The 27154-nt window shown below is 33.8% G+C and overlaps 3 protein-coding genes across 6 annotated transcripts; 1 reads left to right on the top strand and 2 right to left on the bottom strand.

The window, feature by feature from the left end:
• Positions 1-1570: 1570 nt before the first annotated feature.
• LOC113512595 (coiled-coil domain-containing protein 97) lies at positions 1571-2785 on the bottom strand. The gene has a single exon (XM_026896494.3). It carries the CDS (start codon positions 2608-2610, stop codon positions 1573-1575), a length of 1038 nt encoding a protein of 345 aa, XP_026752295.2. The 5' UTR covers positions 2611-2785; the 3' UTR covers positions 1571-1572.
• A 2182-nt stretch (positions 2786-4967) lies between these two features.
• LOC113512651 (uncharacterized) lies at positions 4968-21663 on the top strand. Its single transcript, XM_026896572.3, has 22 exons — positions 4968-5790; positions 6064-6181; positions 8201-8356; positions 8522-8771; positions 9219-9483; positions 9563-9800; positions 10160-10308; positions 11119-11238; positions 11352-11736; positions 12116-12238; positions 12558-12671; positions 13202-13381; positions 14336-14496; positions 14751-15290; positions 15567-15699; positions 15924-16097; positions 16800-17006; positions 17268-17395; positions 17561-17652; positions 18578-18775; positions 19641-19872; positions 20317-21663. Exons 1-22 carry the CDS (start codon positions 5191-5193, stop codon positions 20557-20559), a joined length of 4806 nt encoding a protein of 1601 aa, XP_026752373.2. The 5' UTR covers positions 4968-5190; the 3' UTR covers positions 20560-21663.
• LOC113512652 (DNA polymerase beta-like) lies at positions 21655-26584 on the bottom strand. 4 transcript variants are annotated; one of them, XM_052900258.1, is made up of 7 exons: positions 26303-26584; positions 24564-24695; positions 23997-24480; positions 23805-23927; positions 23498-23666; positions 23007-23196; positions 21655-21767 (listed from the first exon to the last, which is right to left on the bottom strand). In XM_052900258.1, exons 3-7 carry the CDS (start codon positions 24422-24424, stop codon positions 21676-21678), a joined length of 1002 nt encoding a protein of 333 aa, XP_052756218.1. In that variant the 5' UTR covers positions 24425-24480; positions 24564-24695; positions 26303-26584; the 3' UTR covers positions 21655-21675. The 4 variants fall into 4 exon arrangements, with proteins under 4 accessions (XP_052756218.1, XP_052756217.1, XP_052756216.1 ...); XM_052900257.1 differs by lacking the exon at positions 24564-24695 and having other exon boundaries at positions 25802-26584; XM_052900256.1 differs by lacking the exon at positions 24564-24695 and having other exon boundaries at positions 26303-26583.
• Between the last annotated feature and the right edge of the window lie 570 nt (positions 26585-27154).

Here is a 27154-nt window from a genome sequence, read left to right as displayed (position 1 = left end):
GTATGTAACAAATATGTCATATATATTTATATGTAAAATCATGTTAAAATTATGACTTACACTTAGAAGTTAAAAAAAAAACAACTTTCAGTTAGATACACACACAACACAAACACACACACAAAATTTCGGCGCGGGCGAAAGTTTCGGCAAATTTTTGGCCGAAACCGAAACTAAGGCCGAAAGAATTTCGGACATAAACTAGCCGAAACCGAAACAGAAAATTCGGTTGGAAACTAAAAAAAACCGATACATTTGTAACAAAACTAGTTATTTTGATTTAAAAATTAAACTATTGAACCGATCTATAAGTATATCCGTTCAGATAAAAAATAACTTTGCAAATCGGTTTACAACTGACGAGCCATGAGGCAATAAACATAAAAAATACAACCAAATTGGAAACTTCCTTATTTTTGAAGTCGGTTGAAAAGAACAATAATTGCGTTCGATTTTAATTTTCGGTTTCTTCTAGTACTATTAGCTTTCTTAGCATAGCAATCTTCTTTTTTGACATGTTTTGTATTACCAAATTACGAGTAACAAATTAGTATTACCTGAAGTGACTAACGAGTGATGGTTAGTTCTACTGTGGATTTAGGGTCAAATATTACTATTTACTATTATGAATTAGTTTTATCTTTTGACACTTGGTAGCAAATGGTACAAACATATGCAAATAGTGATTGTCAGATAAAAAAAAAACGGGAAGTTAAGGGGACGAAGATGCATCAATGCACAGAAAAGTGCATTGAATCCATCTTGTGATTAGGTAGTAATCTTGATATGTATTATCATTCTTTTACAATAAGCAATTGTTCGCCAAATATTTGCTGTCACTATATGCTGTCTACAGTTTGCTGTAGTAGATAAAAGAAAGCGCCATCTAGTGCCATCTAATGTTATATATGAGAATGTTTGTTACTATTCAATGGCTTGAGTAATTGTCATGAAAAACACATGGCATTTGGTACAGAGCAGACAGCAACAGAGAGGGAGACTTTGTACAAAAGTCGATTGCTTGGGTACCTCTGTCCCATTCGTGTTTCAACCGTGAATTTACTGGGTACAGAGGAATAACATCTGAGTCCTCAGGAATGGTAACGCATGGGGGGTATCATGGGCGAAACAGTATACTTTATGTCCATGGTACTGCTCATGTCTATAGGCGACGGTTACCACTTTCCATCAGGTGGGCCATCAGCTTGTTTGCCATTCTAAGTTGTATAAAAAAAAATATTAAGTATTATTTTTAGATATTTCAAATTTAATAAGTATTCTTTTACAGACAAAATTGTGGGGAAAGCTAAATTAATTTATACTTTATTGATCAGTGTTTGTGGGTATTTATGGTGTTTGTTACCAGAAAATAATCATATATACTTTATAACATTTAAGTAAATCTGTGTCATGTTCTACCTGATGAGTCAATAACTCCAGAATAGGTTTCAGACATGAGTTATGATAGTAGATAAAGCAAGAGGTAAATATAAGGTATAGGAATTTGGTATTCAGTTCTCTCTGCCCATTCAACAAGGGACTTGACAATACCAACAGATACGAAAAAGAATATTAACTGACATTCAATTTATTAGAAATATGTTTCATAAAAATATCTAATGAATCATCTAAAGCACATTCATTTGTTTTGTTTGATTTTTTCCCATATTGTTCAACAAGTTTCATATGTTCTTCTAAATTTTCAACATCATTTAGTTCCGAGTCAAAATATCTGTCCTCTGCATCCTGAGATAATTGTTGCAAATCATCATATTGCTCATCATTGTCTATAGTGCTATAATCAATGTCAGTATCTGAACCCTCTATAAAACTACTATACATTTCTTGAAAAAACTCTTCACGCAAAAGATTCCTTTCGGGAGAACTTATCATAGCTTGTTTTCTAGTTTCTGGAACGAAACTAGGCTTTGTGTCAGGTGTATCAAAATCTCCCCACTTCTTTTGACCTTTTTGCTTTATATTATTATCCTTTTTATCAGATTTACCAAGATTTGATCCATCATGGATAATTTCTGTGAGCATCTGTTCATTTTTGGTTTCCCTCATTTGATTTCGGTCCACAGTTTCAAGAATCATATTCAAAAAAGTCAGGTTTTCATTGTCAACACCATCTCGCTCTTGTATTTCTTCATCAGTTAAATATTGCCCTATAAGCTGTTCATATAACAAGGGATTACGATACATCATTTGCTTTTCACTAAAATAATCCGATTCATCTTGTAACTTCTGTAATGCTTTATACCTTCTGTTTCTTATTCTTTTATGTCTACTTTCTTCTGAATGATAATGTTTTAACTGTGTCACGCACTCTTGAAATCTTTCCTTTTCACTTACAGGATTCAATGTTTCAAAATAACCAATGTGGTAAGGCGCCAAGTATTTTCCAAATTGTATCAAAAAATCAGTAGGTGATCTCTGATATAAATCGTAAGCCATACGTACTTTATCAGTAGTTCTTACCTCTGTTTCATCGATTCGAGCATTTTTAAAGGAGATTTTTGCGCATCGAACTAAATAATCAATTATATCATGAATAGGATCGAAATTACTTTCCATATCAGAATTGTCTGTGAGACAATTGTTCTCCATTTTTATTATAGGAAATTACTATTACAGTATTAACAAATAGCTGTAGAGATAATAAAGTTATTTCTATTTATCTAATTAAAAAAAATAAAAAAAAAACAATAATATTAAAAATCTAATTATGTTTTTCAAAGACACAGACTACTCGACACGTTCAAAGATTGGGTAATTATTGGACAGATTAGATAGATTATAGATAATTATTAGGAAGACTCCGACAGCACTATACGTCTATCCCTCTCTAAGGCGCTGACGATATCATAAATACAACGAGCAACACACTATATGAATTATGCTGTTCATCTATTTAAGAACAAAGAATAGATAGGAGTGATAAATTTGCCTATTCATAGCAGGCTAATGTATAGAAAATATTGTAGCCGTATAACCTTACTAAATTCAGATACAACCTGCTTGCATACTTTCTACATAAATTGTGTCGAATATATAATCTAGTAATGTAAAATTTGTCATTGAAAAATAATTGGCATATCAAACATTTTCTATACACTAACCTGCTATGAATCGAGAAAAATAGCAACTGATGTGTATCTTTCGTCCTTTTTTTACTAATTATATTTGCATAAGAAGTAAGGAGACAACCATACGATTTACAGTTTTTATTTTATCATTCCTTCTATGTAATTCCTTGTTCTTAGAATTTTGTAGTCACATTATAGTTTTTAATAAAAAAATTGCTGTCTTATTTTAAATCGATAAAATGATGTGTTATTCACGTTTAATATATACTTAAGAATTGCATTACACTTGCAACATAATAATTAAAAATATAAACCAATATTTACTAGCATATAAGAGTTGTTTGGCTTGCAATTGTAAATACTTGTAATTGCCGACTACTAAAAATAAAAGCGTACACAGAATAAAATAAAAAAAGTTTTTCAATTTAGCTCACACTTTCGTGTTTTGCTTATAGTGGTATACCATTTTAACTATTACTAATCTTAGTATATCATATATTATGAGGAGTGTCATTCTCTATGAATCTGTCTGATTCTAGTATAAGGGCATATGGGTATGTGACTCCAGCCTTCCGAGCCGATGCAGTGTCTTAGTCCCTCCCGCAACTTCAATGTCCCCCCTTTTTTTTTTCACATCAATCCTTTATTTCTTTTTTTACCTTTGCCAACTTCTTTTACTCATTTCCAAAGTTCCTTTATTTTTCCTTTAATCCTTTCTTCCACACCATAGGTGGTAGAAACCACTAACAAATATGTTTCCAATGAGAGGTGACATCAGGCAAGCAGCCGAATATAAAACCATAAGCCAAATCTTTTTGTAATATGGATAGCGCAGGTGTAGCAGCCAACACCAATGGGAAGTAAACAAGGATTGTTGCACCAACAAGGGCGGGAACAGCGTAAGACACGAACCCAGAAAGTATGATAAATATGTATGAGGTTCAAAAATATAAACGTATGCACGTTTTATAATTGGAAGAGGTAAAGAGCTAGCAAATGTTTTGAAAAAGTGAAGAATAAAAGTAGCATGTTTACAATAGAGGAAGTAAAGGAGCGAAAGTTAGAGATATTGAGAAAGAACATAAGTTATGGGAGTGATAGAAAATGCAACGAACTTAAAAAGTGTGTGTTAGATATTAAAAGGGTTAGTGGTAGAACAATACGTGTGAAAGTAATAATAGAAAATGTGATTTTGAATGTTATTAATGTTTATGCACCCCAAATAGAAAGTGACGATGGAGTGAAAGTAAATTTTTAGAAGGATTTTGATGTTTTAATAATGGGAATTCTAGAGAAGGAAAGATACACATATGTAGGCAGCGATTTTAATGGGCATGTTGGAGAAAGAAATGAAGATTATGAAAAAAATTATGGAACGTGGCATATGGGTGTCGAAATGAAAATGGTGAAACACTACTGCACTCTGCATCCGCCTTTGATCTGGCTATTATTAAAACCTGATTTGAGAAAAAGAGGTAGAAAGATGATAATTTCATTGCGTGTCATATCTATTAAGATTGCAAGTACTATCCTTAGGGGGGAAAGGGATTGTTAGTAATGGAGACTGAGAATCCCATTGCTAGCAATATATTCAACCAGGTCGACATACTCGCGGTTCTCCCTGGAAACTATCATGGTTAATTCCTGATGAATTCATCATGATGGGCTAACTGGCCTGTTTTCATTCTCATCTATCATCCTTCACTGGTGCTCCGCCAGCGTATCCCGTTAGCGCAGGCGGGGTTACCATACCATTTTCATCTATCAAAAAAAAAAAGTACTATCCTTAATCTATAGGTACAAACCGTCTCTCTCTCTCTCTCTCTCTCTATTTGTGTTTGTTTTTTTTATCCAATTGACATTGACAGTTGACTTTAGAATTTTTGACTGACTAATGTTTATTTATTCCGTCGGTTTTGATTGAAGTTTTTGAATAAGAATATTTATAAAAGATTTTCTAGCATACACTACTTAAATATGTTTATATTCGCAGAAGAGGATAAATGATATCCTCCTAGTTTTTGCTTTACCTACATAATTAATGCTGCCTGCTTATGGTACAGTAAATTAATGTTTTGTGTACATATTGAATTCTTCCAATATGAATATTAATTGGAAATGGGAAGATATGTGCGGTCCACTAGGATTACAACCATGGATAGAAGACTCAAAAGACATTGGACAATGTTTTCAAGAACTGTTCTTGCAAATTCCACTCTTCTTCTTAATAGCCATTGTTTCAGGGTTTTATGTGGGGTACAGAAAAGATTGGGTGATTCGGGATAAAACACAAGAGCGTGCTATTATACTCCGCAGTTTTGTTATTCTAGTATTGGTTTTCATTCCAATAATAGAGATGTATGCTTTTATAACTAAAGTTGATTTTGTGATATATCCTGTTGATTATTTTACTGCGGGGGCATCATGTTTGTCTTGGCTGGTGCACTTTGGATATGTTTTGGCATTAAAACAAAGACTTGGCTTAAGTTCTAGAGGACCCTCATTACAGCTGATTTTATGGAGCTGTGCTGTAGTACTCAATGTATTCGCACTCAGAAGTAGTATCCTCACAAACACACCATTGGGTTATAACATTGCAACATTGTGCTGCCATGTAATTTATTTTTTGACACTTTTACCATCAAGTGGGTCTAGACCAACATTCTATTCTCCATGTCTAGTGGGAAGTCAACATTCACATGTGAGATATTTTTATTAAATTTTTTTTTATATTACATTAAAAAAAATTTAGACCTCTTACATAGACAATAACTGCTTACTAAAAATTAGCATATTATATTAACATATTATATATTATACTAAATATTAGCATAGCATATTATGAAATTTTATTCATATACAATGCTTGAAAAATAATTAAAATATTGATTGTGAACTATTTGGTATTTGAAATAAAGTATTAAAAGTAAATAATACTGGTGTAAAAGTTTATGTTTTATTTTGTAATCCACAGAGTGAATATACACCTCTCCTTCCACATATGGATGAAGGAGTTTTAGGAACAGCAATGCAAGGTACTAACTACTTTTCAAAATTGACATTTTCTTGGGTGGATCTACTACTGCGGAAAGGTAATAATTTATTTTCATAAAATATTTACATAATTATCTCTGTACAACAAATATATACCTATTTAAAGTTAATTGTTATACTTATCAATGTGAATTTAGAAGAAATAATGATGCATTGTTTTTTTTACACTATATTCCTTATGGAGAAAGCGGATGTATGAGGATGGATTGAATAGTATTCATCCTGATATAGATGAATTTTATTCTTAAAATCAAAATTACCAACATTATTTAGTTCCGTTCAGACTGTATTAACATTGTGAAGTTTGAAATATGTGTTGTAATTAGTTGTGGTTTTATAAATTTATTTATCAAGTAAACCAATCTAAATTCTGGAAATGGAACTAATTGGACAGCATCCTGTCCTTAAGTATCTCCATAAGAAGAGGTTATTATTAAAGGCCAACCATAATGATATGGTCAGTACATTAGGGGATTCCACTATGTATTATTTATTAAAAAATAGAGAAATTCAAATGTGGTAGTGAGAATGTGAAAAATGAACTTCACTTTTGAGGGCTGTCATCCACTACTGATAAAAATATTGGAAAGGTACATAATCTAATAATGGAAGACTGCATATTAAAAATTAGAGAGAAAGCTGAGATTAAAGACATCTCTTATGAACAAATCCAAAACATAATCTATGAATTGGGTTTCCACAAGTTGTCAGTGAGTTTGGTTTCTTTGTTACTTTCCTTAGAACAAAAAAGAATGTGGTTGACTATTCTAAGTGACTGTTGGAGTTATACATAATATACATAATTTTTTAAATCTCTTTACTATGGATGAAATGTGGATTCATTACAATATACTGGAAACAAAACAACAATTAAGACAGTGAAGCTAGTTAAACACCTTTTAAAAATGCTAAGTAAATTTTTTTTGGTAAATAAGGTATTGACTTCAATATTCTGAGACTGAAGAGATGTGATTATGGTTGATTAGCTTGAAAAAGGTCAGACAATTAATTCCGATTATGATTGCACTTACTATGTTATTTATGTGAGGAAATAAATGAGCAATGCCCAAGAATGCTCATCAAGATAATGTCCATGTTCACACATCTGTACAGTCTAACTGAAATACACATCTGTGGCTTTGAACTGTTACTGCATCCACATTATTTATTTGATCTGGCACCATCTAACTTCTTTCTATTACCTAACCCAAAAAGCACTTGAGAGATCAGAAATGTTCTCTTAACTACGAGTAAAAACAGCAGTAGATGCATATTTTCACTATAAGGAAAAATTGTTTTCAACAGACTAAATGCTTTGAAATAGTGACGACAGAAGTGCATCCTGATGGTGATTACATAGAAAATAAAAATATACTTAATTTTGTATAAACACATACAAAATTCTTGGTTAGACTGAAACTGATATTTTTCTATCCTCCCTCATATTATTTTAAGTTTTAATAAATATATAAAAAATTTGCCTGTATAGCATGGTGTAGGCTTCCTTTTGTCAGTTTTACAAACTCCTTATAATCTTCTTATTTGGCACTTCAAAGGTAAACAAATATAAATCATGTACAGTTAAAGTGCATTATGTGTGTGTGGTATACTGTATATCACCTGTATAATAAATGTCATTACAGTGTATATATTGTATTTATCACCTGGATGAATTTAAGAGGGGGTCTGATAGGTGATAGATGAGAAATAAATGTGCTTTTATAAAGGGCTTATCGCTTAAAACTAGTATTCATTAATTGGGTTTCATAAAATTATTTTTTAGCTAGAAAAAAACAAACCAACGGCACTATATAATAATAATTATAATCATCATCATATCAGCCATTAAATATCCACTGCTGAATAGGTATAAGTTTCCCCCATCAACTACTATTTTTTTAAAGTGTGAAAATGAAATGATAAACAGAATTTTTTGAATACAGATTCAGACTGGCATAGCGTAAAGAAACAGCTAGTAGAAAATATATTTTGCGTACTTCAACTCTCTGTGACAGTATAATAATATATATATATATATTAATATATTAACTTTTTAGGTCAAGAAAATAAACTAAATGACCCAGAGGAGCTTTTTGATATACCAGGAAAATATCGATGTTCTTACGTGGGTGCAAGAATGGATCGGGCCCTTGTTGGAAACATTGATAATTATCAATATGCTGAAGTACCACATGAACCTTTTATAACATCAGGTATATAATTGTTTTTATTTTTCAAATTTATAAACAAATTTGTTAGTTTTGTACTCACTTAAAAACTTATTACTTTGTACTGTAATTGTCACTATTTCAGACTATTTAACAATACTATAAATTTTATATTAGACATACTATTAGCAACGAGTTTCCAATTTTTAGGATATGGAGCCGTTGGGGAGTCATTACCACAAGCCTCCACGCCTGTAACTCCAACATCACGTGTTTTAGTACGTCCACGACGTAGGCAAAATGTAACACTGTTACGTGCATTACATACCTGCTTTGCATTACAGTTCTATAGCATTGGTATATTGAAGTTTGTGTCGGATATGGCAGGGTTTGCTGGGCCAATGCTTCTTAATAAGCTTGTTATATTTGTTGATGATGAAAGTATTGACCAGCATTTAGGGTAAGTAATTCAATATTTTTTAAAGCTTGTTAATTTTGTTTAATTAAGACTATTCTGGACAAAATTGTAATTATTGTAATAATAATTAAATGAATTGGTAAAAGTAGTTTTATATTTTAATCTTTAGACTGAATTTCATGCTTTGATAAATGTAAGTAGCCTACAACTACACATATCTTAATCCACATGTGGTGAATTGTTTCATATAATATCCAAAGAGGCCATCCACAAGTTACGTCCTTTAAAAATGGAGAGAGGGTCTGATCTTACGGTAATATATATATATATATATATATATATATATATATATATATATATATATATATATATATATTGACATATATGACAGTCATGACCCCTAAGATAGACACAATAATTGTTACTTTGTGTAAAATTTGTGAAGCATTGTATTTTTGTTTATAGATACATATTTGTGTATTTTTATAGATACATATATGCAGCTGGGTTTTTGGCTTCGACAATAGTGGGTGCGTTATTCAATGTACATTTTAATTGGCTGATGTCCTTAATCGGACTCAAGATGCGAGGTGCAATCGTTGCAACTATTCTCAGGAAAACTTTGAGTGTGACTTCAACAGAACTATCTACATCATTTACAATTGGGGAAATAACAAATTTTATGTCAACAGACACTGACAGAATTATCAATGCATGCCCAAGTTTTCATGCTGTATGGAGTATACCTTTACAAGTGAGTACATTTCGGTCTAGTTATTTGAAATAACAATTTCAATGAATATAATAATTGGTGTTTATATTTTTTCTTGTAGCTAATCATCACATTATTTCTGTTGTATCAACAAGTGGGTATTTCATTTCTTGCTGGAGTCGCGTTTTCTGTTATATTGATACCTATCAATAAACTTATAGCAAACAAAATAGGCCAATTGAGTACAGAGTTGATGAAGTATAAAGATACTCGTGTCAGTTTGATGAGTGACTTGCTCAGAGGTATTAGAACAGTGAAAGTGCATGTATGGGAAGATTATTTTATAAGTAAAGTTACAGGTAAGTTTTAATACTTTTCTAAACTGTTTTTTATAAATTTACTTACCTCAGTTCGAGTATTTTTTTTTTTGTAGCATATTTAATAATTTAACACAGTTTGCCAACTGCTTTAACTATGCTATGTGTACCCCTGTCTGGGTCTCAATCTAGTTCTTACTCTTGTTTTTCTATAAATATTTTTAATGTTATTGATTGTAACTTGTTGTAATAAAATAAATAAAAAAATCACATATCATGCAGTTCAGAAATTTGATTCATATTTCGTCTTTGTTGAAATCTAGATTCTTTATAGAGAACTATTTATATTTCTTATGTGCTATATAAAAATATATCTCAGGTATTGTATACGTTATGTACAGAGGCACGAAAGGCAGAGTTGCATTATTTGCGGTCACGGAAGCTGTTGGATGCGATATGCGTGGTGTTATGGGCGACCACGCCGGTACTGGTTGCAGCACTCACGCTTGGCACTCACGCGATACGGCACCGCGATCTTGACGCGCCCACCGTACGCATACCTTTTACTCGTTTTCATATTTGGTTGCCTTAGTAGATAATATAAATACGTAAATAATGTTGTAACGGAGTAATACCATGTATCAGCATTCCTTTTCACTCCCAGAGTACAATAAGTAATGTACAAGGCTACTAAGGATCGAGCCAAATACAATATATTAGAGCAAGAACAAGAAAACTTGAAGTAAAACAAAATATCAAGCTACTTGGAAAGCGTAACAATAGCGTAGTCCAGAAGCGGGAATAAATTAGTTTTTTCTTGACGATAATATTTACTAAATGTATTAACCGACTTTCTTAAATAAATAAAATTGTTAAATTGTATTTATATTTTGGAAGAGGACTTCGATTGTTGTTGTATTAATTGACATTGTAGTATTTGTATAAACGATTTTGTAGTAATTCTAGTTAACTTCATCTAATTTTTTATTGTATTTTATACAACTTAGAATGGTAAACAAGCTGACGGCCCACCTGATAAAAAGTGGTAACCGTCGCCTATAGACATGAGCAGTACCATGGACATAACAGAGTATACTGTTTCGCTCATGATACCCCCATGTTTTGCCATTCCTGAGGACTCAGATGTTATTCCTCTGTACCCAGTAAATTCACGCCATATCCCACCCTTCAAACCGAAACACAGCCATGCAAACACAACTGCTTTACGGTTGAAACACGAATGGGACAGAGGTACCCAAGCAAACTACTTTTGTACAAAGTCTTCCTCTGGTAAATAAAAAAAAAAATCTTAAAGTAATGATTTATAAGATGATTATGATTGGAACTTTGAATTTCGCAGGTATTTACAACAGTGGCATTGATTAACATGCTAATAGCTCCTTTAAATGCTTTCCCATGGGTGCTTAATGGACTCACAGAAGCCTGGGTGTCAGTTAAACGAATACAAAAGTTATTAGACGTATGTACTTATTTTTTTATATATATAAAATCTAATACTTATAAAATTCTTACATACGTTTCACTTACATTTGTCATGTTACAAAATAATTTGATCATGAATGTGGATTTTAGCTTCCAGATATGAATTCTGAAATATATTATGATAAGCTTAATACGAACAGAGATGAAGACAATATTATAGTAATTAAAAATGCAAATTTCTCATGGGTTAAGCCTTCTAAACGGAAGAAACCTAAACAAAAATCAAAAAGTAAAAATATGCCGAAAAGAAAAACGTCTAAAGGGAATATTCAAAGACATGACTCGATATCGTCATCCGGGTCAGTAACACAGGAGGAACCTTTCATGCTCAAGGATATTTCTTTGGAAATTGGCAGAGGAGAGTTTATAGGAATAGTTGGCAATGTGGGAAGTGGAAAGACGTCCTTGTTGAACGCTATTATTGGAGAGATGGTAAAAACGAGTGGTAACATAGAGATATTAGATGGTATAAATGGTAAGTAATTAAACACTTAGAAATGATAAAGCACTAGTTGTTAAGTTAGTCAAGAGTAATAATATTATAATTAATATTAGAAAATTTTATATTAATCAGTATGGGAAGTTAAAATATTTCATGATTACTAACAGATGTGACTCATTCTCGAGTCCGGAGTATAGAAATAAATAAAATAGTGATTGATAAATTCAAATCAGATCATGTTAAAAAGAATCAATTTAATGGCAATACTACTAGCATCGCTAAGACTATATGTATTAACTATAATCCTGCTGGCTTCGATATTTTCAAACAAAACAATTGTGAAATAATGATGTTCACTATAATTATCAGATAATTATCTATGTTGACGTGTAATTACTTGAATTCTTTACAGGTTTTGGCTACGTACCTCAAAAGCCGTGGCTAGTTCGTGGTACTATTCGAGACAATATATTATTTGGAAAACCATACGACGAAGCTAAATTTCGCGCAGTGGTCGATGCATGCGCTCTCACTGGTACCGTGTTCTCCCATTATAATATGCGTAGATGAGTGTGTGATTTTTTATAAAGTTGGCAGTGTGGGAATTAAATTGTCTAACGTATACTTGCAAATGCAATATCATTAATTTTTTATTTCTATTCATTTAAAATTTTATTAAAAAAAATTGTAAAATATAAATAATATCTCAATCGTACTGGACAGACTAGAAGAAGAAATAATTATGTATTTGTTTATTCATTTTACATTTTTTTTTTTAAATATTTATATAATAATTATGAACAAAATTAATATTCTGTTTTAGTCTTATTAGCCAGTTTATTTCAATATTTCAGAGGACTTGAACATACTAGGATGGAATGCATATGTGGGGGAAGGCGGATGCACGCTGAGCGGCGGACAAAAGGCTCGAATATCTCTAGCACGAGCTGCCTATCAGGAGAAAGAAGGTAAATTATACTTGATAGGTCTAGTAAAATACGATGTGTTTTTTTCTTATTTGGCATTACTTTGTAATGATTATAATATCTTATTGTCCAAAATTCTTAATTGCACATTATATTCTAATGTAAAGATAACAGGATTATTTTACATGTAACTGTCTGCCTCGACCCACTGAAATTGCGTAGAGGTGTTGCATGTCTGTGCATCTTTTATCGAATTTATTATGGGGAGTGCTCTGAGAAATTGTTCGGATTGATACCTATTGATGATTTTCACCACCGTACAACCCGCAACAAACTAAAGTTCCATTCCAACCATCTGGATAAGTGGCGGTCCTCCACCGTGCATTTTTCAAGGCACTTTCATCCACACACAACCACTCTTTGGAATCAACTTCTAGCAGCAGTATTTCAGAACCGATATATTATTTAGGTATTTTAGAAAGTATTTTAGTGGAAAAGGGGAGGTATATAATAATAAATTAAAAATAGTAGGTATGATTCCGATATGAGGGTGAGGTATGTGGTGCATGCAGTGTACCTGCTGGACGACGTGCTGGCGGGGCTGGACGGCGCGGTGGGCGCGCACGTGGCGCAGCGCTGCGTGGCGGGGCTGCTGCGCCGCGCCACGCGCCTGCTGGTCGCGCACGCGCCCGCGCACCTGGCGCGCGCACACCGCCTGCTGCTGCTGCGCGCCGGCCGCCTCGTCCGCGCAGGTAACCGCCGCCGTACCGCGCACGCCACGCACGCGCTCATTAGCCGTTTCATCGTTTGTTAACTTTAAACACACATCTCGGTACGTGTTTCGCACGTTTTGTTTATACGATTTGATTTTAGCGTTCTTAGATGCGTTTTTTTTTATTTCAATCCAAATTTATATATGTACAATATAAATCAATTGTTCTTCTTTCGTTCAAGTCGTTTTTGAGTTTTAGTGAAATACGCAAAAACGATTTGACCGATTTGAATATCTTTTTTTTTTATTGTATATTTTATATGGTATAAAAGAAAAACAATAGTAAATAGTTTAGCAGAACATTTTGTGACATAGTGGCATTTTATGTGATACAAAGTTCATCAGGTCATCTAGTATGAAATATGTTTTCTTCAAATTGATACAATTTTCCTTACTTTTGCCCAATTAGAAACATGTATCCGTTTTCACAATGCTTTTTTCAAGTGTTTTTACAACGCGAACCACGAAAAAACACTACTACGATAATTTCTTCGCCTCATGTTACTATATTATTGGTTTACTTTCGTTGGTATATTTCATGAATCTATATACTCGTACTGCTATAAATATCAAAAGTGTGAAAAAATACACATATTTTTCTATGCCCGTTTTATTTTTCTCTAACAATTTCATTTTTCCAAAATTTCGCTTACACGTAAATTTTTACCACAAATTGCTAAAAAAATACGCAATTTGTCAACGCTGGTTATAATAATCTTTTCTGCATCATACAGAGATTACTTCGTTATACGAGTATGTTAGTCCCATATTAATTTTATAATGATTTAAGTCGCTGATTCTTTAATGGCACTAAATCCTGGATGCACAGGCCAAGTTTGAAACAAATGTTCAGAACTTAAATGAGTTCTGAACATTTGTAAATTAACTGCAATTATAATAAAGACGCTGTTTTTACATGAGTTCACTTATTTAGGTCCTCCTGAAAGTGTATTACATGAAATTGAAGAGTTTTTACCGAGCGAAACAGAATCGATGGGCGATGAACCTCCACGTCCTTCTACGAGTAGTCAGAAGGAAAATGAAAAACCTACTGATGACCAGGACAACGTTAGTAGAGATAGTTTAGATAATGAGGTGCGTATATTGTATAATTAAACATACTTGCGACGGTTTAATCGCCTTAAAGGATGTAGTTTCTCAATTCGGTCTCAATTTTTTTTTGCATATATTTTTAGCAATATCTTTGCTAATTATGAACCGATATTGATCATTCTTTTTTTGTTTAGATATGGTAGTAAACACTTTAGCTACAGAATTCTAGGGACGAATTATGCTCACACTTGTCTTTTTTATATACAAGTAACTTTGAACATGATTTTTTGTTGCAGGAGGCAATGTCAGAAGGAACTGTTGGGTGGTGGGTTATTAACCTGTATCTGCGCTCAGTGGGACCGTTTCTAACAATTATGATTATCCTTTCTCTGATTCTCATGCAACTTTCACAGAATTTCACATTCTTATGGCTCGCATTTTGGGTTAGAAATAATTCAAAAAATACCACTAGTGTATCAAATAATGTGGATTTTAATCCAGACATTCATGAAAATAAAACTGTATTGGATCATGGATTTAGTATTTTTGATAATATAGTGCATACTATGGTTAACTCTTCAATATCGTGGATTCATAACCTAGACGGACATGAGACAGGTACTAACCCTACCAACAAGATTGTTAGCCCTGAGGGAATATTAGAACCACAGTTTCTAAATGATACAACTGTCAACGATAATTACTATCTGGAGATATATTTTGCACTAGCTGGCTTAAACTTGATATTTACTATAATGCGAGCATTTTTGTTTGCATATGGTGGCGTTGAAGCCGCTACAAGGATACATAAGATGTTATTAAAAGTTATAGTAAAGGTAAATGTTTTAATAACTATTTTATTTAAGTTGAATACATTTATGTGAGACAATGTATACGTAAATATGTTGACATTTATATAATATGACGACATACGAGTAAGTAAAAAAATAATAGCATAGTAGCACAATTAAATAAATTTTGTATGCCAGATAGATTCTGGTGAAAAGTATGAACAATATTTAAATATTATATAACATCTTTTATACCACTTTCCAAACAAAGTAAAGCTACTTGTATTTGTATTTAATGAAATGTTTATTTTTATATTTCAGGCCAAAGTGAAATTTTTCGATATAACACCTTTAGGACGAATTCTAAATAGGTTTTCATCGGATACCTACACAATTGACGACACATTGCCATTTATTTTAAATATATTGCTTGCTCAATTTTTTTCTTTAATTGGTAAGTCACTCTTTTCTTATGTAATTTTAATTTTTGTATATAAAGAAAGCATTAATTATTGATAAAATCCCTTATATAATTAAACAAGTAAGTAACAAATACATTATTATTCCACAATTTTTTGAACTTCTTAGTGATTATTTAATAGATACTAGATAACAATTTGTATGGCCCTTCTCTACAAATAGTGCGAGTATATTGGTTGCCTGTTTTGGATAAATCAGGTGCGGTGGCGGTTACAATCTATGGTCTTCCGTGGCTGCTAGTGGGAGTGATTCCGCTGGCGGTTGTGTACTACCGGCTGCAGTACCGCTACCGACCCACATCGCGGCAACTCAAGCGGCTCCAGAGTGTTACACTCTCACCTGTTTATACGCACTTTAATGATACCCTGGAAGGTAGGTTAAGTGTTATAGAATCTATATTCGTATTTTGTTATATATATATATATATATATATATATATATATATATATATATATATATATATATATATATATATATATATATATATATATATATATATATATATATATATATATATAATATATATATATATTCATTTATTTATGTTTTCAAAGTATACCTGCATTCAGAATTTAGAATAAAGAATCTTAAAACCTGATACTAATTTATTTAGGGTTTATTATTAATTTAAAAATATACAGATACAGAATCATATTTGTTGTTAAATATAGTTAGTTATTCGTTCATTCTCTATTTGTTTTTTCATACTTTCATCATATTTAAATATTCTCGCTGTTCTGAAGTAATCACGCATTTTATTCATGCCATACTTAGAATTCTTCACTGCAAACATTTCTAAAAATTATAAGCATAGTCCTTTTGATAATTATAAAAAAAAAAAGAAAAAATAGGTAGTAATGCAATTTTTTTCTTATTCTCTATGTACTTTAAATAAAGTTTTATATTTTCGGTTTTTTTATTTTCGTTCACATTTAATAAGTTTCATTTATCTTATATTTCGCTCGCGCACAACTTTACAAATTATTCATAAACACTCACTTTTACTAAATGCCAATGAGCAGTGATCACATAAGAACCTTTTTGTTCCCATGCATGGCCCTGGTTCCCTGGTAGGGCTGACGACACTGAGAGCTATGGATGTGAGCGGGCGGTGGGCGGAGCGCGGCGAGGAGCTAGTGGAGGCGTGGCAGCGCGCGGCGCTGTGCGGCGCCGCCGCGTCGCAGTGGCTGGCGCTGCGCCTGCAGGCCGCCGCCGGCGCCGTGGCGGCGGCCGCCGCGCTGCTGGCCGTGCTGCAGCGAGCCGCGCACGCCGCCGACCCGGGTACGTGGTGTTTCCCAGTCGGCTCCAGCGGTTGCCCACGTTTTGACCACTTTACGCAATTCTCAGAAGGGTGTCAATACTTAATCGCAATAAAATAATGACTTCACGGTTATGTTACCACAGCTATCAAATTTTGATATGACATGTTCAGTAACTACTGGACGATACGAATTGTGAATATTACAATCTAGTAACGTAGTACATAATAATACATCGATTTACAATATATAACATAATTTCAGATTTTTTTTTTATATACAGGATTAGTGGGTCTCGCTATTTCATACGCGTTGTCTATGACTTCGATGTTAAGCAATGTCCTCAATTCATTCACGGAAACGGAGCGAGAGATGATAGCTGTTGAACGCATTGGTGAATACATTAAGCAGGTTTGTGTTAATAGAGATGTTTGTGCTCATATTAAATGTCTAGATACAATGAATTGTTTATTTTCTTTTAATATCATTGAAATGACTCCCATTTAAAAAGTCGGGAGGTGCATCAATTCTTTTATGAAATGTTACATTCGTTAAAATTAATTTAATATATTGCAGGTTGAAAGCGAGAAGGTTGACGGTGAATCACCTCCTTACGGATGGCCATCGCAAGGCGTAATTGAATTTGAAAATGTCTACTTAAAATATAAGTAAGAAAAATTCTGGAGCCTAAATAGTTATAGTGTGCTATCCGCTAACATTTTTTATACAACTTAGAATATTAATAATTTGATGTAAATTAGTAACCATCGCACACTTATTTAAGGTATGTAACCATCGCCCTTCGAATTGTCTCCTAGTATATAATCTGATATTTAAATAAACTACCCTACAGAGACTAACGAATATCTTGCAACGCATCTGGCTAATAGTAAAGGAGTTCATTTTAATAACTAATGTTGCTTATTGGAATATTATGTAATATACTTGTATATTTTTAAGTATAATTAAATTACTATAGAGAGACTTTGTACAAAAGTCGATTGCTTGGGTACCTCTGTCCCATTCGTGTTTCAACCGTGAAGCAGTTGTGTTTGCATGGCTGTGTTTCGGTTTGAAGGGTGGGATATGGCGTGAATTTACAGGGTATAGAAGAGTCCTCAGGAATGGCAACGCATGGGATGTATCATGGGCGAAACAGTATACTCTGTTATGTCCATGGTACTGCTCATGTTTATAGGAGACGGTTACCACTTTTCATCAGGTGGCCATCAGTTTGTTTGCCATTCTAAGTTTTATAAAAAAAAAATCCTCCATCCCATATGTGGCGGATACCATCAACAAATGTATTGCCAAAAAAGGTTAACGTCAGAAAGGCGGTCGATCGTAAAACTAGAAGCTAAAATTATATAATTTGGATAAGGGCGGAAAAATAATGATGATTCTTCAGTATAGTTAAATCTACGTATAACGAAAATTGTTTAATAGTCAGTGCTGACTTGGATATGTAGTTGGCTGCAATCTGTTTTTATATGGGAGTAATGTTACATCATAGACGTAGTGTGACGTACTACTTGCTGCCAGGCTGACAATACAATCACAAAAATGAGACAAAAAAGTGTGCACTGTTTTCAGTGGTCGCGAGAACGGGCCAGCTGCTCTAGACGACTTATCATTCAGCACATGGCCAGGCGAGAAGTTAGCCGTGATAGGACGCACCGGCGCCGGCAAGAGCTCGCTGCTGCACGCCATACTAAGGCTGGTGCCGCTCGCCGGCGGCCGCGTGCTCGTAGACGGCGTCGACGTCACCACGCTGCATCTGCACGCACTCAGGTAAGGCACACATTGCATCGCGCATCTATGATATGAGCACTAACGACTTAATTTATTTGAAAACGCTTCATAGATTTAAAATCCTAGAAATAAAATTTATCAATAGTGATTTGAAAATATCTATAAATTCAAGAGAAACAGCAAAAAATTATATATCCAATGAAGGCTGGTATGGTCAACTGCTCGGAACTACTACGTAAATTAACATCAATGTTTTCTATAAATCCAAAAGGACTCCTCCTCGTCTAGTCATTAGCTCACTACTGAGCATCATGATGTCCATCTCAACTTTTGAGCAATTTCTTTTCATTTTCTGCTATCTTTGGTATATTGAAAGACGTCGGCTATCTTCATATTCAGTCAATTTGTTATTTGATCAGATCATCGTACTGCATTTCTGCCCGTCAGTCGTTTTTCTTCTACTTTCCCAGTGATCACCAGTTTCATCAAATTGTCTTCAAATTGCTTACAACATAATACTTGGTGGTAGATTTAGTTTGAAGGTTTAGGTTAGTTTGGTTTGAAGGGTGGGATATGGCGTGAATTTACTGGGTACAGAGGAATAACACCTGAGTCCTCAGTAATGGCAACGCATGGGGGGTATCATGGGCGAAACAGTATACTCTGTTATGTCCATGGTACTGCTCATGTCTATAGACGACGGTTACCACTTTCCATCAGGTGGGCCGTCAGCTTGTTTGCCATTCTAATTTGTATAAAAAAAAAAGTTAAAATTTTTTTTTATTAAAATTCAGTCAGCCAAAGTGATGTTTAACTGACTGTATTTAACCTGGTTTTGACACTGGATCCTCTATCAATATAATCGATAAACATACTTCATTGACAAAGTTGCACCTTGGTGCAGGTCGCGCATCGGCGTGATCCCCCAGGAGCCGTTCATATTCGCGGGCAGCGTGCGCGACAACGTGGACCCGCTGCGCGCGCACGCGGACGCGGACGTGTGGCGCGCGCTGGACGCGTGCGGCGCGCGCGCGCTGGCCGCCGCGCCCGCCGGGCTCGCCGCGCCCGCGCGCCATCTGTCGCGCGGACACGCGCAGCTGCTGTGCCTCGCGCGCGCGCTGCTGCAGCGGCCCAAGGTACGCGCGCTCAATACTGTCATTTCATTATTTTACTTAATAGCCCGCATAGTATCATTATATATATTAAAAAAAAACAGTTCCTTATTAAAACCTGTAACAAGAAGAAACTAACCAGACAAAGGTATGATGTGGCTGGCATGAGGCTAGTGACCTGGGGGTACTCGCTCCTATGATGATTCCAAGGTAAAGAGTTCGTCTCGAAACGCCCACCTGAGCTCTCCAGAAGAAAGGGTTAAGATGATTTGTGTAAGGTATGGTCACATCTCCCCAGATTGCCTCCTCTTTATCTTTGCGTCCATGGACGATCATTGGCTTTTGGCCTAATTCAGTCTTTCCTGTATCTGCAAGTTTTTTAAAAGTACTAGAGCTTTGTGTTACGCGAGTACGTGATGGTTGGTAACGATTTCTCGAGTGTTGACGGTCGGTCGGTGTGGTGCGCAGATCCTACTAGTGGACGAGGCGACGGCGAACCTGGACCAGGAGACGGAGCGGCTGATCCTGGAGACGATCAGGTGCGCGTTCGGCGGGTGCACGGTGGTGTTCGTGGCGCACCGGCTGGCGGGCGTGCTGGCGAGCGCGCGCGTGCTGGCGCTGCGCGCCGGCCGCCTGCTGGAGCTGCGCGCGCCCGACGACGCACTCGCAGACTCCTCCTCCTACCTGTACGCGCTCTACTATGGCACTTGAACCGCTGCGGGCCTCCTGTGCTTTCGCTTTAATATATTCGATTCCATTTTGTGCAAATTATGATTAGACTACATTCGATAACTGTAGCTTCCAAGTTTACTATTAATTTTCGTATTTTAGGCCACGTTTACGGTGAGACGGAACTTTGAATTAGGTGTTGCGTAAATCTTCGGGTGGGTTATACCTGTTCATGTAGATAACGACGAGTAACACGGACGCGATACCCTTGATATAGTTTCACATGCAGTTCACAAACAATTTCACCATAATAATATATTATTCGCAGGAAACGCAACATCAGCTGTCTCGTAGTTATCTTTTACCGTATTTCTCGAACAGCGGCGCGTACAAATCTTTAGTTTATTTTGAAGCACTTTGATCACATATGAGACCCACCCAAACTCGAATTATAAACACGGAGATGCATGTCTAAACGTTTTTATACATGTTAATATATAAAAATAACATGAAGGGACATAGTAAATATTTGTACATAATGATTTCTGAAACCGCCCAACAAATTTTTATAATTTTTTTGTAATTGAGTATTGTTTTTCTTCCAACTTTAGAGATAGTATCATTTTTAATCTTAATGCAAAAATGGGACCGGTAGGTGGCGATAGAAAGCAAAATATAGTTGGCTGAGCCAGGTACTTATCGTAAATGTAACTCCTTTCCGTAAACTGTAAATAAGGCCTTATACGACACCACGGTGGCGGTTGCGTCTCGCCTAGGAGCTTTATACAACAGCTTGCTCTATAGCAACTACGTAAGTGAACAACAGATCTATATTACAAATCGCTGCTGCCGCCGCAGCGTGGTGGAGTAAAGTGTATAAGTGTAAAGTGACGACAAAATAGTAATTTTTTACATGTAGGTGTAAATTAGATTGTGAACTTTAGACTGATCAGAAAAACTAGTCTGTGTAAGATTATATTAATTTAAAAATCGTTTCCCAAAGTATTGTTATTGCATGTAAATTACTCTTTATGATAAGTTTATTTTTTTATGGATTAATCTTTAAAAATAAATCGAAACTTGTGATATAAGACATAACAGATTTTGATTATATAGTAATTATAATAAAGAACTTGAGACAATGCATTTTAATATTTATTAATTGCGTTCTTCAGGCTTCTTATATGGGTAATTAATATATTCAAAAATTTCTTCTTCTGAGGTAATGTGGATCGGCTCTCCTGGAACGCCTGGAAAGAGAAGTTAATTACATCATTATATTAAATTGAATGGCACAACTCAACATCAAACAGATTTGAGAATATGTCGATAAATTAAAATTTCAGTCCAATACAACAGATAAATCTTTATTCCATAGTCCAGTTTGAGTTAACTTTATATTTAACTAGCACATATTCGCGACTTCGTCTGCGTCATCAGGATATGCTCATTGATTGGGATAAAACCTAGCCAATTTCTTCGTAGTCTATCCCATTATACATTTATACTAAATTTCATAGTGATTATAAGACTTTAATAGGTAACAAATTTTGTTTTACAACTATAATCTTAATAAAGATTTCAGTTAAGATGTTAAATTTAATACAATAGTTTCATTAAACTATAAAATTAAAATTTCCATCTAAAATCATCTTTAAACGTTTTAGAATCGATTCCATTGTAATTTATTAAATTGATATTTAATATAATAACACGGATGTTTTGCTACCATATTGTTAATTCAAATAATTCAAGTATATATATCTACAACCATATCAGGGCATAATTTCTAACGAATTTCATTAAACGTTTCTAAAAGTAGTTACTATGATTTGAAAGATTTAATGTAAGTTAAATTTAATCGTGCCCATAATAGATATTTAATTTGTTGTTGTATTAGAGATTACTATTAAAAAAAATAGGAAGACTATGGAGGTTTACACAGTGTATGAAATATTAATAAAATAAGGATATATCTACATACAAACTCAAAATTTATTTATTAATAATAACTTATTTAGAAATCATATTCAAATCAAACGTCCCTGTGGTCTCGGCATAGAATAGGCCACCCCCTTCCTTTCCCGTGAGTTTCGTAAGAGACTACTAAGGAAAGGCTAGGAATGGGCAGCAGCGTCACTTTTAAAACTCTCTAAAGCATAACTACGGTTGCCAATCCACCTGCAAAGCGTGGCAACTACTGGCAAAACTGAGCCTTATGTTCAGCAGTGGACCATTAAGAGATAATATGATGATTATGATTCAAATCGAAATATAAAACTTCGGTAAATACCCTACGGACTCGAAAGTTAATGGAAGTTAATAAATTCTTTAACAATTTGTAATAACTTTAAAAATTGTTTTATTAACTTTAAAAGTTGTTGTAAAATGCATTATTAGAAATGTTAACTTCATTAACGAACTAATTAACGGTCTTGCCCTCAGTTTTGTCTACTATATGAGTATACATGAAATTTGTATTGACTTACCAGTAATACCTATAGGACGCAGGGAATACTCATTCAGTGTAAATCCCTGTTCCAGTGCGTGTGCCCTCATACTCTTGTTAAACACATCGCTCCCAGTAAAGTATAGAACTGCGCAATAATACTGCTCACATGGTATCAGTCTTATATCTAGGCGGCGGTACGGTAATTCCTTTGACAGCCGACAAACGCCCTGCAATAATATCTAATCTATAAATATGAAAAGACACTTATTCACTAAAGTATATCCTAAAAGGCTAGACTGCTACAAATTTTATCACGAATTTGCAGTTAATAAATAATTATTAGTAGTAGAAATAATATACTCAGGACTTCATTCGAGATTAATAGACAGTAATTTGTCAAGCATTACCATTATGAATGTAACTCTTGACTAATTATTATTTATTGGTTTTAATTAATATAGATATAACTTGGCTATTATTATTCTATTTTTGTGTATAAATTAGAAATGTTATAAAAATTAATACTACCATGAATTTAGTAGCACCTATTGATATAGTGTCAGTGATAAGGCTTTCATTTAGTTTATTGATTAGTTTTTTTAAAACTTCACCGCCACGCTTCTTTTTTCCATCAGATACCTTGACTGAGGGATGTGTAATCAAAACATCAATATCTCCGCTATAAGCTTTTCCTCTTCTACAAAAAATAAAAATATAGATGTACTTATAGGTTTAACTATTTAAATTATACCTAAAAATAATATATTTGGTATTTTTATAGAATTATTAGAAACTTGTTTATTACTCGTATTAATTAATGTCAGGTTATATTTACCTGTAGCTACCGCAAACAGTTACACTAAACTCGGCACCTATAGAGTTAATATTTTTTTTTAGAATCTCTTCTATTTCTTCAATTTCTGATCGCGGGATACTTTTTTCGAAATCTTCAAAGTATCTGCAATTTTATTTGTTATAAATTTTTTAGATTATTGATTTGTAGCTAAAATAATTAAAACGATCTTACTTTAAACCAATGTTTTGATGATGGTTTAATTTGTCCTGGTTTTTCCTTAGATCTTCTATTGTTCTGAGACCATCTCTAACAAATTGTGCTGCCTTTACGGGCCCTATCCCCGACACTCGCGTTAGCAAGTTCACAGCTTGTACCTCCTCATTTTGATGGATATTTTCTAATTTTTTAAGTTTACCAGTCTGCAGAAATTCATCAATCTTCTTTGATATCTTATCCCCAATACCATTTAATTTTTTAGCTTCTTCTCCAGATTCAATTCTTTTATGGTGTGCAGCTAAAACACTTGCTGCTTTTTTATATGCATTGTATTTATGTATATTACGACTAACATTTTTTTCATATTCTGATAATTCTATTAAAAAGTCACAAAAATCTGCATTTACATTACTGTTGTTAGATGGATTCTTACGTTTACTCATGATGGCATTACAGTAATTACTTTAGGTCAGTACCATAGCAAACCAAGATTATATGTCTGAAACATAATAAACACACCATGGTTTATTACTTATAATGAAATACATAAACACCCCAAAATAAATAGACTATTAGTGGCACCTGGGAACCCTATTTAGACCACATTCTGTACATGTCCATATGTTTGTTAGGGAGGGGGAGGATTGTTAGTAATGCAGTCTACCAATCCCATCCCTAGCAATATACCGTCAGAACGACCTCCACATGATCCCCCTGGAAATCATTGTATTCACATACAAGTGTAGTCATTAAGTGTAGTGTAATCAAGTGTAGTCAGGTGTAGTTAGTCAATGGGCTAACTGACCTGCCTTTTCATATTCATCTATCATCCCTTACTGGTGCCCTGCCAGTAAATACCATTAGCATAGGCAGTTACCATTCCATTACCATCCATCAAAAAAAATTTGAGAATCTGTTGAGGTCATTGAGTATTCAAGCAGTATTCAAGTCCCTTGGGGTTCCGCCATGATGTAATGTTGACTATATCATTGGCAAATCGAATGTAGGTGACGTTTTCGCCAGTGATATTTATAGCATCATTTTTCAGACCAAGATTTTTAAAACATCTTTCATTGCAGACATGAAGAGTTTTGGAGACTATGATAACCGCTTACCATCAGGTGGGCTGTATGTTTGGTTGTCACCTCAGTAGTATAAAAAAAAGTGGCAAATTACACTTTTGCTACTGCTATAGTGAACGTATGTAGTCCATGGTGCTGAAGCCCTTTTAGAAGCCAGCTTACTTGGCTTGTACATTACAAGGTTGGGGGGTTAGAAGTCTTTCAGTTTGCACAAAAGATGATTGGTCTGGACTCTCGAAAACAGTATGTAGATGATATTCAAAAGAGATATTGGTCTATAGTTCTTTAATAGAGAGATTGTATAAATCTCTAAAATGAACATTTTAGTATGCAATGATTGGTTTGGCAACCCATTATTAATGGGTGCAGACTATAAGATGATGATGTAATAAGCATAATTATATAAATAGTAAATGTTGTGACAAACATGCATATCTGATACAAACAAAAAATGTATTTTTAAAAAAGCCAAGTGCCAAAAGCAAAATATAGGACTCCTGATATAAAACCACATCTAGAGAACCAATGGCAATGGTAGAATTTTAAATTTGTGTCTAATATTAAGGTAGGCACCATAATATCAAATCCAAGTGGATTTGATATGTATAATCCATTCAATCCTGTACTATTGCCTCTAATTCTAAAAAATTTAAAATAACTCTAAAAAAATATTTAATTACAAAAAGTTATTATATGCTACAGGAATTTTTCAATAAAAAAATTTAATTGTATTTGTACCTATTTGTTTTAATGTAATAATGTCTTATTTATGTTAATCGACGATACATATATATAATGTAAAAATTTATTTATATACTTTATGAAATATTTATTAATGTGATTGCTGTGCTCTTCCAGGGTTCATGTTGATTCTATACTTTTAATAACTTAAGACCCATATTGTTACAACATGTAATAGCAATAAATGATTGAATTGAATTGAATTAATGATAGAGGGATTCAGCCCTCTAGAAGTATTGCCTCTTTTTCATTATTTTACCACTATTTGCCATGGAAATGAAGCTCTTTAACGTATTTTGGATATATGGCAGTAGGGTCGGTTTACAATATACATGCAGTGATTTTTCCGGGAACATGTCGTTCAGCGACAAATTTAACTTTGAGCGTAAGAAATCTTCCGATAAAGAGTAGTACGGTAGTATAGTGATCGTAATGTCAATTCTTCAGAATACAGGCATTACAATAGGAAGAAGGACTTTTCCTTCCTGAGATATTCACCTTTACCGTTACTTTTATATCAATGATCAGAGCAGAAATGACTGCACTCTCTTTAACTTCAAAGAAACATTATAAAAATAACTGATTTCAATAAAGTTGCTAGATAGTTACAAAAATAAATTATTAGGTGCCCATTTAAATGAAATTATTAGCATTCAGAAAAATAATGTAAACAGAAAATTCATTGTCAAAATGACATTTGATTAATCAAGATTTACACTTTACATTAGATTGCATAAGATTGGAGCCTATCTACGGGTTATCTGCCATCCTTTATTTAATATTGGCAAACACAGAGTATGTAATCACTACGTTATAAGAATTGGCACTAGCCCTATACAACGAAACCTGGAGAGAAAAAAAAAAATTGCAATGCATGTTACCTTTCCAAACAATACAATAACAATTAAAAAAAGTGTAGTACCATTATCTTTTTATGCCTTCATGTAATATATCGATGTCGACGTTACCATAAAAATGTTAAGAACCTCCTTGGTTCATTGGCAGGCGATATGTATTCTAGCAGCGCTTATCAATGTAAAATAAAGAAAAATAATAATAGAATAAAAATGACAGATTACCCTTTTGTCTTATATACTATGAACATTGACTGAACTTGCTAACTGACATATTAATAGGCGGTACTTGCTAACTGACTAATATTAACTAGTGTAGGTAACCAAAATCCTAGTCGTGGTTTTCCTTAACACTGATCCTGATCCCGGCGTTGCTTAATACTGGTGAGTACTACTGCCAAGTTCCTATATTAAAAAAAACTTGCATAGTTCACAAATCAAATTTTCAAATTATATGAAAAACATGGACAATAAAATAAATATCTATATTTAGTTG

This window comes from Galleria mellonella, unplaced genomic scaffold (assembly GCF_026898425.1).
Source record: "Galleria mellonella isolate WM207_F2 unplaced genomic scaffold, CSIRO_AGI_GalMel_v1 utg64, whole genome shotgun sequence".
NCBI classification, from domain to species: Eukaryota; Metazoa; Arthropoda; class Insecta; order Lepidoptera; family Pyralidae; genus Galleria; species Galleria mellonella.
Note: the sequence above shows the minus strand (reverse complement) of the source record. Positions and strands in the feature narration are given on the sequence as shown.